This window comes from Cetorhinus maximus, chromosome 6, assembly GCF_964194155.1.
Source record: "Cetorhinus maximus chromosome 6, sCetMax3.hap1.1, whole genome shotgun sequence".
Classification (NCBI taxonomy): domain Eukaryota; kingdom Metazoa; phylum Chordata; class Chondrichthyes; order Lamniformes; family Cetorhinidae; genus Cetorhinus; species Cetorhinus maximus.
In genome coordinates, this window is record NC_135884.1 from 128,091,358 (window position 1) to 128,115,070 (window position 23,713).

A 23,713-nucleotide genomic window follows, 5' to 3' on the forward strand; every position below is an offset into this window, starting at 1 on the left:
TCAGCGGCTGAAGGCACAGCTGCCAGCTGTAGAGCAATGAAAATCGGGAATATGCAGAATTGGAGGTGTGCAGGGACCTTAGAGGGTTGTAAGTCCAGAAGAGGATACAGAGATAAGGGTGGAGCTGGGGGGATGGGGTGGGATGGTGGGGGGTGGCAAAGCCACAGAGGGATTTTGAAAACAAATATGAACATTTTAAAATTGAGGTATTGCCAGATTGGGAGCCAATGAGCAGGGGGCGATATGTGAATGGCACTTGGTGAAAGTTAGGATACACACAGCAGAGTTTTGGATGAACTCAAGTACATAGACCCAAACATAATACCGATGGCTTTAATCCTTTAGGCACCTGCTATTAAAATATTTTAAAATAATAGTAACCTTCCTGGTATTCATAATAAAAAATTATCTTGTACCCTGTAAGAAAATGTATAACATTAAAATATCACAGTTGTAGTCCAAATATAAAGTCATTGTCAAGTCTTTTTATTAAAAAAAAGGATTCTCAGTAACGCTACACATTGTTTTGTGAGTGATTTAATATTTGTTAAATTATATTTAATGCACATAGATATATGTATGGCTATAGAACACCAGATAAAGAAATATATATTGACTTGCTGTATATTTTGAGGTTCATTTGTAACAATATCTAAATTTAAAAGTCTAAAATTATAATGGAGTGTACTTAAAGTTATATTCTTGTTGTTTCATATGAAAATTGCTGTACCTGGTAACTCCAATGTGCCTGGACAGTGTTTCCCATGTGCTGCCTGCAACAATAAAGGTAAAGCTGTTACAGTCAATAACCCACCTCATCCATATTATTAGACAATACCTACAGCGTGAAACAATTCACTATTATTTCACACCATCATTGACCTTTGTACCCTTTTTGGACACTTCTAAGAGACTGATGGTCATTTGCTTAATGACAAATACATGGTTTCTTCTTAAAATTTGCATTATTGTTGGCATTATTCGCATTAGCTCACATTTTCTACATTTAGTAAGTACAAAAGCTTTGGTTATTTAATAGGTTGCATTTCACTGTCTGCACTTGCTACTTTCAGTTATTAGGTAGAAAACTCCAGCACTAAGTTATCTATAAATTATTTCAGGTTACTGTTAACCTATAAATACTTGCCTGGGAAGCTGTTACAGCCACTCATACCATTTATTAAATATAGCAAAGAGTGGTGTGTGAAATCCTGGTAAACTTCTTCCAAGTTATTGAGAGTCTCCTAAACATTGTCATTATATAAATTAAGTATAAATGGCAATGCACATTTACATTTCCTTTGCTTACCTAAATATTTATAAATAATTGCTATAAATAATAATCTAATTCACAATTTACATAAGAATATTAGCTATTTTCAGATAACCAAGGATTATAATAACTGAACAAATAAATTAACCCCTCACTCATTTGAGCTACATTGTAGGGGAGGGGAAAACAGATTGTGCAGTTTCTATTCATCACTAATTCAAATGATGCTTTCATGCTAGACCCATCTTTAGCTCCTTTTATATTGTACTTTAGATTTATGTTCCAGAAGCCAGTGTTTATCTAGTTAATTTGATTTTCTATAGCCCCATGACAAACTGGTGATCATTCCTCACTCACTGTCTAGCCTTAATCATGAAGGACAGTCACTTGGACAGAGTATGAGATTGATGTCATTGTCCATGTTGTCCCATCCCAGCAACAAGCCAGGAACTTAATGATAGGAGAAAAGAAAAAAGAAAATAAGGTGAAGCAGCAAACAAAATCAGTGCAATAATTAGAATCAGCTGGATAAAGCAGGCACAGATTGAATGTTTCAATCCCATATAAAATCTACAACATGACGGCAGATGTGCACCGTGGGAGCTTGTGTTTATGCAAAATGATCCTTCAGGATTTGGAGGGAAGCAGAGTGTTAGGTAACCACATCATGTACAAATGAAGCAACATGACTCAACACTGCTTCATTCACATGGTGCAGCATCTCCAAAGATAAATTCTGCTCCCTTTCTTGCCTCTCTTGAAGGCATCAACTTTTTGCTCACCTACAGTTACATGTGCCCCTATTTATATATGAACCTAATGACTTCACAATGTGTTCATCTGATATCCATATAACATAGACCTGCAATAGAAGTCATTGAATAATGATTACGTGTAAGAACCGTGAACATTCGACCCCATTTCAAACAGAGCTGTCAGGTTCAATTGTAGTAACTTGATTGCCCTCCCAGCCCAGGTCAGCTAACTCAGCACATACCAAGATGTTGATAACAGGTGACAGAACTTGAAGCACAACACAGAAAAAGTCAAAATTCAAAAGGTACTATGTCAATTCTAAATAGCTCCTAACCGTCTGTACAACAATCGAGTTGGAAAGATGTGGACTGGCTCAAAAAAAGAGCGAAGCACTACTGATCTGCAAAGATCTACAGAGAGATTTCCTTAAAGAAAAAGGTTACAGATGAGGTAATGGAGGTGAGCTACAGGACACAAAAGCCATGGAAATGTGTTGACTTTAAGCTGGGACTTGCAATAAAGATTTAGTATTATACTGATCCTAACACTTATGGGAATTTTGTTTCTCACCAGATGTTAAACTTGATTTCTTTTTCTTACATCTAGGCATTAGAATTCATAAACAGGGAGCTGGGGGCAGTGTGTAATTTGCCAAAGAAGTTGCAAGGCTGTGTACATAAACATCCCATGATCTTAATGGCAAGGCCTCATTATAACAACGTTGGAATCCCTCCTGTCTGGCAGCCTGCCAAATAAGCAGCCTGGCCAGTGGGTGGAAGGAAGAACTAGTGGCAGGAAGCTGCATCCATGTGGACAGTCCCCGGCACTAGGAAGGGAATATCAGCTCCAGCCTTGCAAGTGGGAAGGCAGGGCTAGAAATCAGAGCTGGTGGGTGATCGGAGGGTGGTGGGAAAGGCAGGAGACATTGGAGGACAGAGCTGGGGAGGGATATGTTCACAATCGCAGGAATCGGTTAGTCTGATTCATGGGAGGCCTAAGGCTTCCTTTGGAAGCCTGGAGGACCACCCCTGCCCCACAAGAAAACCTGAACAATAACATTTAGATAGAACTTATCTGCTGGGCCTCTTCTAGCCCATGATCTGGCACCTGGGGTACCAACAATGCTCCTCACCCAGTGTGTAAACAACCCCCACCGCCAGTCACTCAGCTCTTCCGGTTAATGTTGCAGATCAAGCCCTGACATTATCAGACCCAATCAGCATACTTAAAACAGGACCCTGCTTCCCTCCTGTGGGTGTCCTGCTTAAACAAGCAAGTTAATATTGGGATGTGCCAGGAAGTGGGATTGGTGAGTGTAACTGCTGTTCATCATATATTAATTGTGTTTAATTGTATGCTAGTGCTGGGCGTTAACTGGGAATTCATTTGTGCTCTTTTAAATTTCCTTTAAAGTTTTGGATTTTTGATACAGTGGGTTGATGATGGCCCTTTCAAATGGGCCTCTTAGTTGTTTAAAAAAGTTATGAATAGGAACAAACTCAAACAGTGGCGGTTGGATTAAAAGGTGTATGTTTGTAATGTGTATCTCTGTAAATAAAGGTTTATAAAAGTGTATAAATATTGGCTCCAGTTCTAACCTCATCACCAGGCATTCTAGAAAAGAACAACTGACACCCATTACCTTCCAGTTTCATCCAGATGAGTATACAGTTAAAATCAGGGAGATTGACTCTCTCTTTTACTAATAAATGGTTATGATTCCCTGTAATTATTAGTTTTAGAGAAAGAATAGATTAGAAAGTACTGGTGTGCTACCAAACCTTATATCCATGTTTAGTGTTGCTCTGAGTATTCCCACTTCTCTTAAAATAGATTTCTTTGGCAGAAGACTTAATCCTCCAGTTTAGTACAGAGTAACTGAAATTACTTACTGCATTGGTGCACCAGCAACAATTCACATTTGTCTAATGCCTTTAAAGTGGAAAATCTTTGAGGTGCTTCACAGAAGAAGGGATATATACTTGGCCTCTGAAAGGAGAGTTAAGAAAGGTGTGGGGAACTTCCAAAGAGAAGGAGATAATGGAAGCAAAAGAAAGAGATGAGGTTAGAGACGGGCAAGCATATGGAGACGGGGAGAAGTTGCTATGATGGACTGAGGGAACGAGGACCTGGAAGGTTGTCCAGAGGGCAGAAGAGAAGTGGAGCTGAGGAAACTGTGTAAAATGACTCAATCTTAAAGACAAAGAAGGAAATCCTGATCATCAAAAACTACTGGTAGGTTTTTTTTGTCGACCGTGATGTATTGCAGATGGATTAAAGCCTGTTGCTGACTTTGTAGAATTAAATCCCTTGTGATCGCTCAATGATAGCCCTGATTGCTTCAATATCATTTCTATTCAGTGAAATAAAAACTACAGCACAAAATAACTTCTCATTCAGCAGACTGACCTTCAACCAAATGTGCTGAGAATTAAAATGTCATCTGGTGTACCAAAATGTGTTTTATTAATGAGAAAACATTACAAGGATATGTTCAGGGGAATTGGTCACTGCCATTATCCCACACTAAAACTCACCACCAAGGGCTTAACATTTTCTTCCGCAACTGAGTCAGAGTCAGATTACTCTTTCCAACATTTGCAATAAACAAAATATTTTCCTTCTCTAAATCAGCAGTCTAATTTCTAATCCAAGAAAATTATTGAATTGGTATCAAATTAGATCAGTAATATTCATGAAGTACACATTTAATGGAACATGCTGTAACTATCAAACTCCATATGCTTGTAGAACAAGCATGAAACACAGTGAACTGAAGATGACGTGGGTAAAAAATAAAAGTCATAAGCAAGACTGATTATTTCTGAAATGAGTGTTCAGCAATACAGTGCGTCCACTATTTCTCAGGCAAGATATGGTCCTAAATTAGCACAGCCATCTCTTCATCAAACTTATATGAAAAAGCAACTTCTGTAACATGGATTCTGTGAAGAAAATGACTGCATGAGAATATTCTTTATTGAAAACCTATTTTAAAGTCAAAATCTGATTTTAGTAAATCTTATATTTGTGCACCTGACTTATTTTGGCTTTTATTTTACTTGGGCGTAATGATGGGAAAGTAACAAATTTCAAATTATCACTCTTAAATCCACCACCTTCAACTTAACGTTTCACAAGTCTCAAGTATAAAAATCTATCACGTCTCATCCTATTTTACCACTTCCATATTGGTGGTATTTTCCAATTCAATGTCCTCCTCTCCTGAAAGTGGTGACTCTACTTGGGTATGGTTAATAGTTTCTGAAGCCCTTTGGATCTTACCCAAGTAATCATTCTGACAACCAAGCCTAGACCTTCACTGCTGGTTTGGTTATTCAATTGTGAGGGAGATTCACAGCCAGTCCAGCTTGTTCTCACCTGACACAGCCATGCAAACTTTCAAAATTAGGTCAGAATATTGATTGGAATGGAAAGAGTGGTTGATTTTCCCTCTCATTAGCCAAAAGACACTGAGGTAGAAGATGGACCCAATTGCATGCACTTCATAAACAAAAGAATGGACCAATTCCAGAGACCAATAACCTACACACAGAATACACCTGAAAGACAAGAACAGAAAATGCTGGAAAAATTGAGCAGGTCTAACAGCATCTATGGAGAGAAACAAAAACAGGGTTAACGTTTCAAGTCCGTATGACTCTTCTTCAGAGCTGCTCTGAAGAAAAGTCATACGGGCTCGAAACATTAACTCTGGTTTTTTTCTCTCCACAGGTACTGTTAGACCTGCTGAGTTTCCCAGCATTTTCTGTTTCTGCTTCAGGTTTCCAGCATCCGCAGTATTTTGCTTTTACACTTGAAAGACGTTTGACTCAATATTGTTTCAGATCATTTTTCAGGTGTCTAATGTGGCCACCTGAAATAGGCACTAGGCTCCTTTCATGAGTAAATGAGGGGACTGCCACCCATTTTAGAACCACTATGGGTAACTGGGCCAGCTTCGGGCAGAGTATGCATTGGGTCTGCTCTACTCAGGTTTACTAGGTGTGGGCACACCCCGCCGCCAATAGGTAAGTTTAATTTAAAATCTGACATGCAACCAGCTCCACAGCACTCTTGAGGGCCATTCCCCTGCCATGAATGGTCTTTTTTGGTTCTCCTCTGAGGCTTACTGTCGGTCTGCTGCCGGACAGGCAAACAGCGGCACATTCATCTTCGTAAAGCAGCCCAGTTGCCCCTAGCGACTTGGCAGGAAGCAGCTGGTGGTTTAACCTAATAACGTTAATGAGACCCAAGGTCCAGTTTTGGATCATTCACAGGCATCTCCGTTGGGGCGTGTACATTGTGCGTACCCTTTTCATACCCAAAAACATGGTTAAAGGAACTCCTATCTCACTGAGGCCAATTATATTTGATGCCCAGCATGCCAGGTGAGATAAGAAATGTACATTTATTCAGCAAATTATTTCATTCTTTCTAGCAACATTTCTCTTTATCACTCCTCTCTGGAATTTCCAAACCTCCTGTAATTCCCAGAACGCTCCAGGGTTCTGCCTCTAGCTGCTATATCCCCACTTGCTTCATGGAGCTACTGCTGAAAAGTAATGAGAGAAATATCACGGTAGCCTGTTTTTGGTGGTGCTGATTTGGATAAGTGTTGGCTCAGATGTTTGGAGAACTCCACTGCTCTGCTTCAAAGAGTGCCATGGGATAGTTTACATTCACCTGAGTGGGTAGATGGGGTTCCAGAATAAATGCACCTCTGCACCTTACTTCACTGTAGGTCAGCTTGGATTACATGCTCAAGTCTCTGGAGGAGGGCTTGAATCCATGGTCTCCTGCCTCAGAAGTGAAAGCATTATCACTTAGCCAAAGCTAAAATATTTGAAGGCAAGATGCAGCATAGGAGACTTAAGCATCAAGCACTTTTGGTCATATGTGGAATTCTGCACCTGCAATAACAGGCCTATGCAATTGAGCACCTCACAATGGCCCTATGAACACCATAAAGATTCAAAAAAGCATTCATGCAGATTTTTATACATGTATTTAGTAGCATTGGATAGACTAAGAAGCAACGATCACCACATTTGGCCATCTTTTGTCTTCTGCAGTTAGGGGGGAGTGGCAGTCTAAGCTGTTGACTTCCCTACCATTACTGTCAATGATATCCCATAATGTTTGATGGTGTTGCATTTGGACGTACGAGTTTAAGGTCAAAGCTTCAGAAATTCTCAATGCAGCCTCTTCAGCAACTACTGAGAAATTGTTCATGAAAGGTCGAGGACTGAATTGGAGAAATAATGGCAGTTTTTAATTCTAATAATATAATACCCACCTTTATAAAGCCTCTTTTCACACTGAAACATCTGAAACTGCTTCACACAATGAATTACTTTTGAAGTGTAGCAACCTTTGTATATTCACCAGATTTATTGTCATGAAGCAATATTTTGAAACAAGGGTTTGAGAATTATCAGGGCGTTAGTATTATATATTTTCTCTGAAAAGAAACAAATCTAAAGAGTAAAAGCCTAACATGCTGAGATGGCATGGCACATCAATTGTAAAACAGAAAGAAACGCTAACCTTTTGGATGTTACCCTTTGTGAGAATTGGAGGGGAGAATATGATCCTTCGTGAGAACTAGAAGGTTATATTATGTTGATGGAGAATCCTGTTGGCACAGGAGTGTTTGATAATTGTATTCAAAAGGAACAGAACTGCCAATGCTGGTTGGAGACATTCCTCGGTGTTTAATAATGTGGCACTCTGACCAGATGACATCTAATCACTAGGCTTCCACAAATGTTACTGCTGTTTGTGGGCCCTTGCTGTGTGCAAATGTGCCCCCTCATTACAATAAGACCACCCTTTAAAAGTACTTTGTTGGTTGTAAAGCACTTTGGGACATCCTGAGGTCATGAAAGTTGCAATATAAAAACAACTTCATTTTCATGTCTTATTTCATCATCTCCTTTGTTAAAGGTTGATGGTTCACCTCTTGGTCCTCTTATTCTATGGTAATTTCTCCCTGGATGTTAAATTTGTGCAATATGTGGAAGGTGCATATGTTTTGGAGAATTTTGTTAAGGGCAGAACTTCCCCCCTCACCTCCCCAGTCTCAGTCAATCAGTCCAAACAACAGAGTCTGTGCTTCGGCACGTTAATGACGTGGTCCACCTGAATTCAGGATAAAGGTATGAAATCCCTGGTATTTGCAATCTGTGCTTTTTTATGGGTTTCTTACTGGGGTAAGTAGCATTGGTTGCAGTGTGTATCCTTACTCCCAGAAGCCATCTGCATGCTTCTTTTGCCACAAAAAGAGGATTCTTTGTCTGTTTCCAATGTATGGTGTTCACTTGCATGATTTGGTTCTTGCTATCCAAGATGGCTGACAATAATTCTCCATCTTAACTAATACTTTCATACTCATATAAGCCTTGATATTATTGCTGTTAAGTCTGGGTAATGAACGTTGCACTTTCGTATAACCTGGTAAAAGTGTCGGGCCTTCATGAGCCACTGTCTCCTTTCTATGGTTAAACTGAATTAAGTGACTCCTGTGATAAACAAAAAACTTCCAAATCACTTTTCTTCAATTTATTCATTCACGGGATATGAGCCATCCCTAATCCTTCTTCAACCACTGCAGTCCATCTGGTGTAGGTAGGTACACCCATAGTGCTGGGAGGGAGGGAGTTCCAGGATTTTGATCCAGCGACAGTAAAGGAACGGTGAGATATTTCTAAGTCAGGATGGTGTGTGGCTTGGAGGGAAACTTGCAGGTGGTGGTGTTCCCATGCATCCGCTGCCCCTGTCCTTCTAGGTGGTAGTGGTTGTGGGTTTGGAAGGTGTTGTCGAAGGAGCCTTGGCGATTGCTCCATCTTGTAGATGGTACACACTGCTGCCACTATGAGTTGGTGGTGGAGGGAGGGAATGTTTAAGGTGATGGATGGGGTGCCAATCAAGCGGGCTGAATTGTCCTAGATGGTGTCAAGCTTCTTGAGTGTTGTTGGAGCTGCACCCATTCAGGCAAGTGGAGAATATTCTATCACACTCCTGATTTGTGCCTTACGAATGGTGGACAGGCTTTGGGGAGTCAGGTGAGTTACTCTGCAGAATTCCCAGCCTCTGACCTGTTCTTGTAGCCACGGTATTTATATGGTTGGTCCATTTCCGTTTCTGGTCAATGGTAACCCCAAGATGTTGATAGTGGGGATTCACCACTGGTAATGCCATTGAATGACATGGGGAGATGGTTGGATTCTCTCTTGTTGGAGATGGCACGAATGTTACTTGCCACTTATGAGCCCAAGCCTGAATGTTGTCCAGGTCTTGCTGCATATAGATACTGAAGCAATCCGTGCCCAAGGAGTCGTGAATGGTGCTGACCATTGTGCAATGATCAGCAAATATTCCCACTTCTGACTTTAAAAAATGGAGGGAAGGTCATTGATGAAGCAACTGAAGATGGTTGCACCAAGGACACTACACTGAGGAACTCATGCAACCATGTTCTGGGACTGAGATGATTGACCTCCAATGACCACAACTATTTTCCTTTGTGCTAAGCATGACTCCAGCCAATGGAGGGCTTTCCTCCTGATTCCCATTGACTTCAGTTTTGCTAGGACTCCCTAATACCACACTTGAAAATGCATCAGTACATAGAAGACTGAGTGATCTAGTCAATGTCTCTGGTGGTGGTTTGGAAGGATCAGACAGTTTAGAAATGAAAAGCTGTAGTCATATTTTATATACAAATGCACGCCTTTCTTTTTCTTTCTTTAGAACAGTGACGGCAATGCCTGTGCTGCAATTTGTCCCCAAGACATGGTCAAGGAATTTTTACAACTCAATCTCAGCTTCACCAGTTAATCACTGAAGGTTTCAGCCAATCATGTCCTGGCCTCTACCCACTGGTCTTAGAAATAGTGTGAAAGTCATTATCCCAGGCTGGGACCTTCCCTTTGAATTGTGCAAAGGAGCCTTCTGGCTGGCTATGTGCCACATAGAGAAAATGGAATAGAATGGCATCTTGAACAGCAAGATGTCTCAGTGGTGCTTTGGAAGAACAATGGTGCGGGGGGTGAGGGGGGCGGGGGGGGGTGTGGTAGAGAGAGAGAGTATTAACCTAACTCACCCAGCAGGGAAAATGAAGGGAATCAGATCATTTTGCACCCCAGATGAGTTTATTTTACATTGAGGTCAATAGCAAGTTAAATTAGACAGTGTGCAAAAGATCATATAAAAATGATCACATTAGTTTCCCACTGGGCGGATGAGGTTAAAATTACTCCCAATGTATGCTTTCTCTGACAATAATACAAATATTTGAGGCTGTAAATAACAGTCCCTGGAATGGTTATCTAGTTAACGTTTCAGAACATCACTGTGTGGACAAAAAGAATCAAACTCAGAGAGGTCCTTCCCAAATAATAACTGTCTCGAGCTTTTTGCTGACCAGGTTACTTTTACGTAGCCCTGGGAGTTTATTTCCTACACGCTAGTTCTGGCAGTTCGAAAACACAAGTTAAAACAAACGTTAATTTTGACACATACCTATTGTATATGGGCAAGCAGCTCTAATAGAACAAGCAAACAAAATAAGAAAATGAGTAACTTTGGTCTGGGGTTAATTTACACACAAAAGATTAAAATTAGGAAGTCTAAATGAAGCTCTTACATTTTCTTTTGCAAGGCTTACAAAAAATTGTGGAAAATTATAACTTTCTGACTATATACTATCTTACATATCAGATGTTTAAGTCTATTGTTCAATTCATTGAGGTGCACTCTCAAAGTGTGGTTGCCTTTTCAAAGGCACCATCATTGAATTATCTCTCAGAATTATCCACTGGGTCTTTAGTTGAAAGTTAATACCATCCTGAGTCCCTAGGTTACTTCATTATTTCTGTCCCATAAAGTGCAACCTTAACATTTCAGACTTATCATCATGTTCTACAAAAAGGCCACCATATCCCTCGCCTTTTTCACAAGGTTTTCCTCAGGAAAGAGGTTAGTGTTCTACACAAACACTAAATTTCATTATTCTTTCATGTATTTGAATAGGGCCACGGTGATTCAATTAATGGCTGCCTCAGGGTTGTCATTACAATGTTACACTTCCAGCTCTTTGCACAACTGTAATCTCTGTGATGGGAATTAGATGCCTCCTTTCAGTGTCTGAATTTAATACATTTGAAGATATTGTAGCTGTTCCTTCAATTTACTGGCTTGTTCTTCTTTATACTGAGCCTTATGTATTTCTATTCCATTTCAGAACCATTTCTAGTCACATGTAGAAGAGCAACAGATGTAGCATATGCTTCCAAAATCTATTGATTACACTAACTTTATGTTACTAGCCAGGGAAGGGTTACTATTTGCCAGTAAAACAAAAGCATCCATACTGGCTGGTATAATTGTACTGGTTTGTGCCCCTGCACACAACAAAATAACTGGGAGCTATCTGCCACTTTGCCATGAGGAGCCTTGAAGCCCTGTTGAAGAAGTAAGTCTCAATGTGTCTGCAGCAGCTGCGTTGTGTAGCTTGAACTTGCATACTGCCTTTGGAGCTGCCTCTGAAGGAAGATCTACAATAATCAGATGACCATCCCAAGCAAAAATATGTAAATAAGCCACAAACTCCATCACCAGAATATAAAAGAGAACATACTCTTTCTATATTATCCTGAATCTTCCACTCAGTGGTTGCAAAGAAAATTATTGTTTAATAAGTTAAACAGCTGATTGGAGAATAATAAATAACAAAAGGAATTCAGAAATTAAGGCTAAGATGACAACAGTCAGGTAAAATAGCTTTCAGCCTCTAGAGTGGGAATACTTAACTGGTTTTGTGTGATAAATAACTACAGGTCAAATTTATTTGGAGTCTGGATTTCCAATTCCTAAGTCAATTTCTTCACTTACCCAAATTTCATCATCTTCAATCCAACTAAGCTAAATGACATCTTTTCTCTCACTATTTGTGGATTTTGTACTAATTTCTCTAATTTACTCTCCTTCAAATTATTGTTACAATCTTCCCTCTCAGTTTTCAAAAATTCTTTTATGAGCTAAACTTTCATCATGTTAAAAGTATATATTATGCCTGATCATCAGCATTGGTAATTTTTCTGCAATGTTATTTGTGCAGCAATTTAAATATTACCAAAGATAAAGTAAAATACAAACAATACCTAATAACAACTAACTCTCGGAACAGCAAAAAGCATTTAGGCATAACCAAACACAGCACAGTCGTAAAAATGGGCCAAATAGTTCTACACATCTGAAAAGTTGACATTGTTTGATCATTTTCCAAAATAATAAAACACAGATTAGCATTCAGTTGTGTACACACTATGCAAAAGGAGCAGTATTGTTTTGTAAAACATACATAGAATAATTATAGAGTAAAGGAAGTTATTGTTAAACCAGTTGAAACATCCAATGACTGCAGATGCGTGGAAACACCATCACCTCCAGGTTCCCTCTACATAATCCCAATTTAGACATACATTGCCATCGTTGCTGGGTCAAAATATTGAAACTATGTACTTCACAGGACCTTGCCAGCACCTTCACCACTTGGGCTGCATTTAAGAAGGCAGCCCACCACCAGCTTATCAAAGAGGACTATGGAGAGCTAACCCAAACTATCACAAAAGCTTAAGTGGTACAAAGTTTTCCCAAGCTGTCAATGTAACAATGCCTCCAAAGATTCCAAAGCAGGTTGTCTGACATCCTTTTAAGAACTGAGCCTGCAAGAAAACTTTCAGCTGATGGTGCTGCTGATAGATTAAGCCTTGCACATTGTATGCACTTCCTGCAGTGTTACACTCTGATTCCCTGTGATCTCCCGTGGGTTTCCTCATGGTGAGTCAGAAGAGTGCGGGAAAGAAAGTGTGAAAGGAAATATGTATGGCACTTCCAAAAAGTGTACACAATGCACCAGACTTATAATCTGTCAGCATTATTAGTGGATAGTTTGTCCTCAAAAACCCCCAAGCAGCCCAATTTGTTATCTGTGGGAAAGCATCACCATGTTGACAATAGGGAAAACGTACATATAGTATATGTGAAAACGTCCTGCTCTTTTTCGCAATGTAATGGGAACTTTTACATCCCTAAGAGAGGGCGGATCATGTATGTCTCATCTGAAAGACAGCACCTCAGACAGTGTAGTACTCTCTCAGTGCAGCGCTGCGGTGTCAGCCTAGGCCACGTGCTCAAGTCTGTGGAGTGGGGCTGAACTCATGATCTGCTGATTCGAGGCAAGAGTGCTGCCACTGAATCACACTGACGCACAGATCCTTTACTGATGACAGAGTAACTGTGTGTGCACAAATCTTGTTAAATTCACATTTGTCCAAGTGTGCATGGCGAATCTGCTGTACAGGATAAAAATGGTAGTTTCAACATAACAGAATTCAAATGATGTTACTAAAGCATAATGTTAAAAGGGAATTATTGACCATAGTTTAACATAGTTTATTGCTATTCAATGTTCTTATGTAAATAGGATTATTGTGTGAAATGGTATGTGAAAGTGCCAAATGCTGAGGAAAAACAGGAAGTGTCTTTTGCAGATCATAATTTCCATAAGAGCCTTTACCAAAGTAGTTACATATGATTTATGATTAGATAGGACTAATTTGTCAGCTTTTATTTTCTCTGCCTTTTTTTTTCTCCCCTTCCAAAGGCATTGATTTAGTATTGGAGCATCATTCCTGGGTGACAGGCAACTCTAGTTTTTTTTTTCCATGTCTGAAGAATAACAATAAATTTCAGCAAGATATTTGACAACCGACGCCATTGCCATCATCTACAGGTATACACGCAGTCGGTGTCACCAATAGTGATCAGGAGCTACTTATCCCCTCCCAAGCCCAGTCAGAGTAGCATTTCCCTCAGTTAAGACCAGAAATTTAGAAACACACCTAGGTACCCTCCCGGTGTGAAGGACTCAAGCTAATCACTATAGAGTATTATTATAAAACACAATTTTTAAAGCTGTCAAACAATTTTTTAAAAATATCATGATTAATCTCAGAGTTAAAAATGAATTTGAGTTAACCTTGGTTTTAATTGCATAGCTAATTTGAACCATATTGTTGCCAGCATTGCTAAGTATTTACAGCCGCCAGAAAAACGTTTAGCCATTAAATGAATAAATTAGTATGAGGAGTGTTGGCGGTTATACATTGTTAGAATAAACAGCATTATACTGAGACAGTCAAGAAGTACTCAAAAATCTTATCAAAATCTTACCTGAAAATTAAAGGAAAATTAAAGTTAATCTTCAAGTCATTCCCAGCCTTTAGTAAAGGGAATGAGTTCCTAAGGACAACATTGGGTGTAAATGAATGGAGGGAATCCTGCTTGACCCTGAAATCTGCTTCCAAATGTTTCAAACTTTCCAATTCTCCCCACTCCCCTTGCTGCCTCCACTCTTGGGCTTTCCCTCCCATATCACATTCTTGTCCATGCCTTTCTTCCTCCTTTCTGCATTGTTTCCACTATCAACATGCATTAAATTAACCACCAGGAAGATTTGCATGTTAATCACGAGTTAATTTTAATTAATAGGCATCTCTAATTTTATTGCAAAACTAAGTACAAAAGGAACTTCAGCAAACTACTGAGCACATTACTTCCATAATTCATTATTTAAAAGCAATCTCAATTTATTAATAGCAAATTGCTAGCAGAAACTGAAAGAAATGGGAAGGAGGAAATTGCACATGACCATCTCTGGCAGGCTATTTCTATTGTTTGGAAGCAAGTGCACTTCAGGAGAATATTCCTGGTCTGTGCATAAACTTAATTAAAATTGGCAACACCAAGTGCCACAGGGGAGTCTAGTAATTAAAATTAAAGAAAAACCACTTTGGCTTCCTTGGTAGCCTCGTGAGCCGAATGACCCAATCCTGCTCCTAGTTTCTATGTTTCTATGTAACAAAGCCATCTGATGTCATATTGCCCTGCAAAAGCAGAAGGTGCCCAATTTGAATGGGTGAAGTTATATGATCCTCAGCCTGGGCATTAATGAGGGCGACACCAGCTCTTAGCTAGAGAAGTTGGAGAGAAACCGCCTGGGTTTATGTTTCTGATCACTGTGCCTCAACTGTGATGTCCTCCATGGTGAAAGGCCTGCCAACAACTACTGTCGTGGCTCACAATGAGGAATGGTTACTTGGGCACAAAACTGGAGAGCAAAGGTTGAGACTGTACTCCAGATAGAGTCAGGATTAAATGAAGATATTTGAAAAGCCAATTGTAGGGCAAAAGGTCACTGCTTTCTTCAATTTTTGAAAGTCAGCCTGTTGGATCACCAGCAGAAAAATAGAGCTGGAAATTCTCCAAACATTTTAAAGCATATGCCTGGCTCTCCACAGCAAGTATATTTATTTTAAAAAAAGTCACATGGAAGCATCAGTATATCAATTCCTAAATCACAGTCCATTGTCGATGGAGAAAAAAATTGAATATTCATTTGTACTTACAGTTATTCCCCAACAAATCTTCATCTGCCAAAACATATAAAGCAACCTGAAAACCTCCATGTGCACAGAGGAAGAGAATACTGGTTCCCAGCAGCGCTTTGATTAATCGACCCGTGTGGCCTAGAGAAAGAAAGTGCAATTATAACCGAATAATGAAAAACAACTGGATGATACTGTGAAGCAACCTCCAAAAAGCAGCAGAATTGAACCTAAATGTTTTAGATCATACTTTTAATCAATTAAATCAGATTCAGCAACTTGAATGAATATTTCCCCTATTTCTTTCTATTTCTGCATCCTCTAAGTTTCCAAGTGCCATACACAACCTCCTGTTGGAAGCTTGGGTAAGCAGCCTAGTGCCTTCGTGGTGTGTATGATGCACCTATTGACTGGAAAATCTCACTAAGCCACCAGAGGAATCTATTCATGGGGGATAATGCAGAGTCACTTCCTAGAGTACATTACCAGCTGCAGCTCTTAATGTTGGAAAAAACACCATAGGAGAGAAATTTTATCTTTCCAGCGGGAACTTGCTTTGTCGAGTTGATTTTCCAGCTAGGAGAGGCAGCAGAAGGCCATGGGAATTTAGAACGGTCAGTCCTAATTGGAATGCCATCCACTTCCCACCTGGAATGGGCCTGGAGGGCGCACAGCCAGGTGGCAAGGGTTGGGCAAGTGGCAGGGAGTGGGTTTCTCAGAGCCCTGCTGGAGGGAAGATGGGGCAGGAGATCCTGAACTTTCCTTGTGGGGCCCATAGGAGTAGCACTCCAAGCCCCACAAAGGAAAGTTTTGGCCATGTCTCTTCAGGCCAGCTGTCGATCTGCTTTTGGTTAATAAGACAGACATAGCAGCTTCAGCACTCAGCCCTGGTTAAAATTGTGGTCTTATTGACATCCCCAATTTACATAAATGTATGAGGTTTGCACTTGCTCTCAGCCTGAAAGACTGCAGGTTTAACATCGCAACAATCCAAAATGGTCAAGATTTGAGCAGATAGGTTGCCGCTTGTTTCTGCCTAGCTACCAGATGAGTAAGATCAAAATCAACCTCAACATTTATACAGTGACGCTGTGTCTATAGCGACCAGACCGACATTAAAAACAACTGCTTATTTACAAGCTTTTACACACACAGCCCATATAGGTCTTTCAGACATCCCACTTCCTAAGGTCTGTAGCCCCATCCTTATGTCTGTCCTTAATTTCCTGTTGTCTGGTGGATGCAACCCATCTCTGTTCTGTCGCTACTAAACTAGATTGATATATTCACATAGGCCTGTGACCATAGATACCTATACAGCTGCAATTTCAAAGTATAAATAAATTAGGCAGGGCTATTAGAAATGTATAACAGTGCATAATCTGGCATCTCATCTGGGTCCGGCACTGGTAAAGCCATTTCACGTCGTTACTATGCAGTAGCAACACGATGCTGCTAACAGGAGGCTGCCATCAAGCCAAAAAGACTTTCTGCCTATCACACAAATGAGTAATGTGATATATGAATTTCAGTGCTAGTCAGATGCCAGGTATGTAGGCCATATATCCCAACGACTGGCAGATCATATCAAATAGCACGTCCCTTTGGCTGTTCACAGCAGGCAAAGTACTGACCGTACTCAACCAGTCCGTGCTTGCAAAACTCAAAACATAGTGTCCAACATTAGATGTGATTCCGCAATTGGACAACACTTGGACAATTGGACAACACTTGCTAAACTATCCTGATTGTGCTAAGAATTACAGTGAAAACCAATTTGAGATTATCAGTTTGGCTCATTGTATGACTCGCTTGTACATGCTAGAAGCAGCATTTATTCACAAAAAAGGCCCTGTCTTTTGCAGATAGATGGAGTGTGTCCATGCATTGCACCATCTTCAACTAAACAAAAGCTTGGGGGACAGCCATTCCCTGGCTCATTCCCCCTGGCAATGCCTTGACCAATCAGAGTCAACCTGCCTGATTTGAATTTGAACAAAAGCTTGGCAGTTCACTGTTCCCTGGTGCACTCTTCATGGCAACGCCTCTACCAGAGTCCGCTTGCCAACCAAACAGCACTCTCTTCTCGTGCAGTATAAATTGTTGTTTACTATTAGTATTCTTGTGAACTGTCCTGATGAGTGCAAGACAAAAAGCTTAGACAACATGTTTCTTTTTTACAGTAATTTATTAAGAGAGTGAGAATGAGCAATTAATAATGGAAGATAATGAAATGGCAGGTGAACTGAACAGAAATTTTGCATCTGTCTTCACTGTAAAGGATATAAATAACATCCCAGAAATAACTGTGAATCAGGAGGTGAAGAGGAGGGAGGAACTTAAAACAATCACAATCACCAGGGAAAGGGTGCTGAGAAAATTATTAGAACTAAAAGCTGACAAGTCCCCAGGTCGTGATGGACTTCATCCTAGGGTCTTAAAGAAGTGGCTGCTGAGATAGTAGATGCATTGGTTTTAATTGTCTAAATTTCCCTAGACTCTTAACAGATTGTAAAATAGCAAACATGACTCCTCTATTCAAAAAAGGAGACAGAAAACAGGAAACTAAGGCAGCTTAACCCCTATCGTAGATACATTGCTGGAATCTATTATTAAGGAGGTTATAGCAAGACACTTAAAAAATCTCAATGCAGTCAGGCAGAGTGAACATGGTTTTGTGAAAGGGAAATCATCTTTGACTAATTTACTGGAGTCCTTTGAGGAAGTAACAAGTAACATGGATTAAGGGGAAACCTGTGGGTGTGCTGTACTTAGATTTCCTGAAGCCATTTGACAAGGTGCCACATCAAAAGTTACTACAAAAAATAAGAACTCGTGGTGTAGGGGATAACATGTTAGCATGGATAGGAGATTGGTTAGCTAATGGGAAACATAGAGTAGGCGTAAATGGTAATTTTCAGGTTAGCAAAACGTGATGAGCAGAGTGTCACAGGGATCACTGCTGCGGCTCCAACCATTTATAATTTATATCAATGACTTGGATGACAGGACCGAATGTATGGTGGCTAAATTTGCTGATGACACAAAGATAGGTAAGAATGTAAGTTGTGAAGAGAAAATAAGGAGTCTGCAAAGACATGTAGATAGATTAAGTGAGTGGGCAAAAAATTGACAGATGGAGAAAAGGTGGGAAACTGTCAATTTACCCACTTTGGCAAGAGGAATAGAAAAGCAGCATATTATTTATATAGAGAGAGAGAATGCAGAACTCTAAGGTACAGCGGGATCTGGGTGTCCTGGTACATGAATCAGGAAAAGTTAATATCCAGGTACAAGTGATTAGGAAGGCAAATAGAATGCTGTTGTTTATTGCAAAAGGAATGGGGAATATAAAAGTAGGGATGCTCTGCTACAGTTGTACAGGGCATTAGTGAGGCCACATCTAGAGTACTGTGTACAGTTTTGGTCTCCTTTTTTCAAAAAAAGGATATAAATGCATTAGAGGCAGTTCAGAAAAGGTTCAATCGATTGATATCTGGGATGGGGAGGGTTATCTTACGAGGAAAAGTTGGACAGGCTGGGCCTGTATCCATTGAAGTTTAGAATAATGAGCGGTGGTCTTTTTAAAACATAGAAAATCCTGAGGGGGCTTGACAGGGTGGATGCTGAAAGAATGTTTCCCTTTGTGAGAGAGACTAGAACTATGGGACACAGTTTAAAAATAAGGGGGTCTCCTATTTAGGACTGAGGTGAGAAGAAATATTTTCTCTCAGAGGGTCAAGAGTCTTTGGAACTCCCTTCCCCAAAGAGCAGTGGATGCAGGGTCAATTAATATTTTTAAGGCAGAGGTAAATAGATTCTTGACTAATAAGGAAGTCAAAGGTTAACATTGGTAGACAGAATGTGGGGTTGACATTACAATCAGATCAGCCATGATCTTATTGATTGGTGGAGCAGGCTCAAGAAGCCGAATGGCCTATTCCTGCTCCTAATTCGTATATTCATATGTTCTATGCTAGCTGACATGTAATTTAATATCCAGTCCCAACTGACTGCCTTGGTGAGACCTACACAAGTGGCATACAGACCCATGTTTTGTTCTCTACACTTCTCCCAGATCTGTCTAAGCACAAAAATCATGTCCGTAGTTCTCCTTTTGGGTTTGAATTTGCATTGAATTGCAGGGAGACTTTCTTCAGCTATTGTCGAAACAAGTCTATTTGACACTTTGGCCAAGACCAAAGACTTAGCCTGCATTGGAGAATGATGCCTCGGTAGTTTGAACAGATAAGACTTCTGTTCCTTGTTTTTTTAGAGGGAGACAATCACTGCATCTCAAAAGTTCTTAGGCACTGTCCCTTTCTCCCAGTATGCTGGAAACAGATCTACAAACCAATTAAGGATCAGAGTCATTTATGGCACAGGAGGAGGCCATTCGGCCCATCGAGTCCATGCCAGTTCTCCATGGAGCAATGTTGCCAGTCCTAATCACCCGCTCTATCCCCTTAGCCCTATTTCCTTCAAGTGTCCATCCAATTTCCTTTTGAAATCATTGATCATCTCTGCTTCCACCACTTTCATGGGCAGTGAGTTCCAAGTCACTACCATTAGCTGTGTACAAAAGCTCTTCCTCACATTCCCCCTGCATCTCTTGCCCAAAACCTGGGTCCCCTAGTTCTTGTACCATCAACTAGGAGGAACACTTTTTCCTTGTCTACCTTATCCAATCCTGTCATAATCTTGTGCACCTCAATTAATTCTCTCCTCAACCTCCTCTGCTCTAAGGAGAATAACCCCAGCTTCTCCAACCTAACCTTGTAGCTAAAATCCCCCGTCACAGGAACCATTCTAGTAAATCTCTTGTGCACCCTCTCAAGGCCCCTCACATCCTCCCTCAAGTGTGTTGACCAGAACTATTTCTAATTGTGGCCCAGCCAGAGCTTTATAAAGGTTCACCATACCTTTCCTGATTTTGTACTCTATGCCTCTATTTATGAAGCCAAAGATTCTGCATGCTTTGCTAACCAGTCTCTCAATATGTCCTACCACTCTCAAAGATCTATGCACGTGCACCCACAGATCTCTCTTGTTCCTGCACACTCTTTAGAATAGTGCCTTTAGGATTATCACCTCCCTATTTATCAACCTTGACTGAAATTGCATCTAACCTGGCAGTTCTGCATAATTTTAATTGTGCTGTAGTGGCCTTGATCTCTTCACAGGTTTTGGTTCATCCAGCTCAGACTTCACCTCCCTTTGGGAGATCTTTGCAATGGACATCTCCTACACCATTCACTGGCCACCAAATAGGCACTCAAAATGTTCTGACCATTGGTGCATGATGGACTCTTTGTCTCTGAGCCAGGTTGGGTCATCTGAAAATCTGAGTGATGTCCACACCTGCAGGAATGTCCATATTTAGATCTCAACGTTTCACAGGAGGATCTCATCATCTCCCATATTTACAACCATTTGTATTCTCTCAGTGACCACTGTCCAGCAGTTGTTTTGGATGACTCAAAGGTTGGTTTGGTCATCAGGGCATGCAAGTAATCTATTGTAGCAGGAGTGTTTCTTTTGAAGAAGCTCTTGGATTTCCATGTCATTTTCATCAAACCAATCTTGGTTTTCTCTGGTTGAGAAGCCAACCACTTCTGCAGTTGCTTCTTGTATGGTGGATTTTAACTGTTCCCACTGCTCTGCTGGGTTAGTATCAGTTACTCTGGATTTGGTTCACTGCAGAGTCCGTCTTCAAGCTTGTCTGGAAAATTGCTTTTATTTCTGGCAGATGGAGTCCATGGACTTGTAGTTTTCTTGTTTATGGGTCTTTTGTATGATTGATTCTGATGGCAACATTAGCTCTTAGCAGCCTGTGGTTGATGCAATAGTCAGCACTGGGCATAACTCTAGTGTGTGGTACATTCTGTCAGAATATAATCCAAACATGCCAGTGTTATGAGCGTAGATACCTCCAAGTGGCCTTAAATTTGGCTTTCTACTGGAATCAGGAATTACTGAAGTTGAGTATATGCCCGGGCAGAATTCCAGCAGAAGTCAATCATTCACAGAATCACAGAATCTTTACAGTGCAGAAGTTGGCCTTTTGGCCCATCAAGTCTGTACTGGCTCAATGAGAGAGCATTCTACCTAATCCCACTCCCCTGCCTTATCCTAGTAACCTTGCACATTCTCTCTTTTTAGACAGCAAGCCAATTCCCTTTTGAATACCTCGATCGAACCTGTCTCCACCACCCTTTCAGAAAGTTCATTCCAGACTCCAACCATCCTCTGGGTGAAAAAAATTTTCATCACATCACTTCTACTCCTTTCGCCAATTATTTTGAATCTGTGCCCTCTAGTTCCGATGTACTCTTGAGTAGGAAAAGTTTTTCACTACTTACCCTGTCTATACCCCTCAGGGTCTTGAATATCTCTATTAAGTCTCCGCTCAGCTTTCTTTTCTCCAACCTCTCCAATCATCTATCCTATTAGCTACAGTTATTTATCCCTGGAATTCTTATGAATCTTCTCTGTACTCTCCCCAATGCCTTCACATCCTTCCTCAAGTATGGTGCCCAGAACTGGATGCAGTACTCCAGATGGGGTCTAACTAGTTTCTTATACAAGTTTAACATGACCTCCTTACTCTTGTACTCAATGTCCCCATTAATAAAACCTAAAATACTATATGCTTTATTAGCTGCTCTCTCAACAGGCCTTACCACCTTCAATGCCTTATGTACATACACACCGAGGTCCCTTTGTTCCTGCACCTCCTTTAGCATTTCTCCTTTTATTTTATACTGTCTCTACAGTACACTGTCATTACAGTTGCCATATCTACCCAAGACACCTTGCCAATGTTCTTGGTCATGCCCAAATCTTGCACTGAAATCTCTACATATGATGAGCTTATCCTTGGAACAATATTCAGCAGGAGGTTGTGCAGGTCATGGTAGAAGTCGCCTTTGGTTACCATATCGGCTTGTGGGGTAGGAGCATATAAATCCATAACCCCATGTTAAGTAGTTTCGAATAATGTGGTTTCATTATTAAGTAGTTAAATTACTCCTGATTTATCCATTGTACACTACATGCCCAGTTATGAAGGAGTTGGAAACCAGGTACAAAAGTTTTTTAAAAAAATAATCGTCTGCACAGTTACTGGCTGGGTGAACCAATTCCCTGGAACTTCAGTTTAGATTGTGGTCCGCACTCCCTCCGCCGGATCATGCTGATGGATGTCATTGCCCTTGCACTGTAACAATTTGTCCCTCCCTCCCTTGGCTCTCAGGCTACTCCTCACCCGAGCCTGCACTAAGCTTCCAGCTTCTGCTCCTCCCCTGACAGCAAAGAACACAGTTAACTGGATCTGCACCAAGAGCTCTGCAGGGTTCACAGCAGCAGCGGCAGCGGCAGAGGTGCAGCTCACGGCCACTCGGATTCTCAGCCAGATGTCTCGCATGTCTCTGGCTTGGAGAGCAGAGTCCCAGGAGGTTGACCAAGAGCCCTACAGCTCCAACCCTGATCAGCACCGCCGCGTTCTGGATCTCTCGGGGTTCACTGAAGCGCTTGATGCGCTCCAGCACTATGGTGAAGCAGAGCTCCATGACTGCTCTCCATCACCTGGAGAGCAGTCACTGGCTCTTCAGAAAGAAGACAGGCAAGGCTGAGAAGCTATACTGTAATGGAGGAGGAGGAGATCGACATCATGATCAGCGGTACAGAAGCTGGTGTCCCCGGCTTGTTTGCTTTTTTTTCTTTCATGGGATGTGAGCGTCGCTGACTAGGCCAGCATTTTTATTGATCATCCCCAATTGTCCTTGGGAAGGTGGTGGTGGTGAGCTGCGTTCTTGAACCGCTGCAGCCCATGTGGTGTAGGTACACACACACTGCTGTTAGGGAGGGAGTTCCAGGATTTTGTTAACTGTTATAGAGCAATCAGGAAAAACAAAACCTGTTCTATTTGGTTCTTTGCTACATCACTGGGAATGTAGTAGATGTATCTACATTGTGTTTTCTTTATTTCATGTTTATGATGCATACTGGGGCCTAAATCTTGAGTTGTGAAAATGCATCTCCTGATATAATATACATTGAAATGAAAAAGCTTGCTTTAATATAAATGGTTTTGATTTAAGTAGTGGTTTTCAGGAGCGTATCTACTACTTAAAACGAGGTATTCCTGTATGCTGATAATATGGCAAACTGGATTGATCGTCAAAGGGATCGGAGTTGATCAGAAAATCCAACGTGGAGGTTCTGAAGC

At 40.8% G+C, this 23,713-nt stretch overlaps 1 protein-coding gene across 5 annotated transcripts in view; it reads right to left on the reverse strand.

The window, feature by feature from the left end:
* piezo1 (piezo type mechanosensitive ion channel component 1 (Er blood group)) overlaps positions 1 to 23,713 on the reverse strand; it is a 372,144-nt gene that overhangs the window by 215,304 nt on the left and 133,127 nt on the right. For all 5 annotated transcript variants that reach the window (XM_078544496.1, XM_078544493.1, XM_078544495.1 and 2 more), the window contains 2 exons: positions 15,505 to 15,624; positions 731 to 773 (listed from right to left, as the gene is read on the reverse strand). In XM_078544496.1, the coding sequence (XP_078400622.1) occupies positions 731 to 773; positions 15,505 to 15,624 (163 nt within the window). The remainder of the gene's footprint in view (positions 1 to 730; positions 774 to 15,504; positions 15,625 to 23,713) is intronic.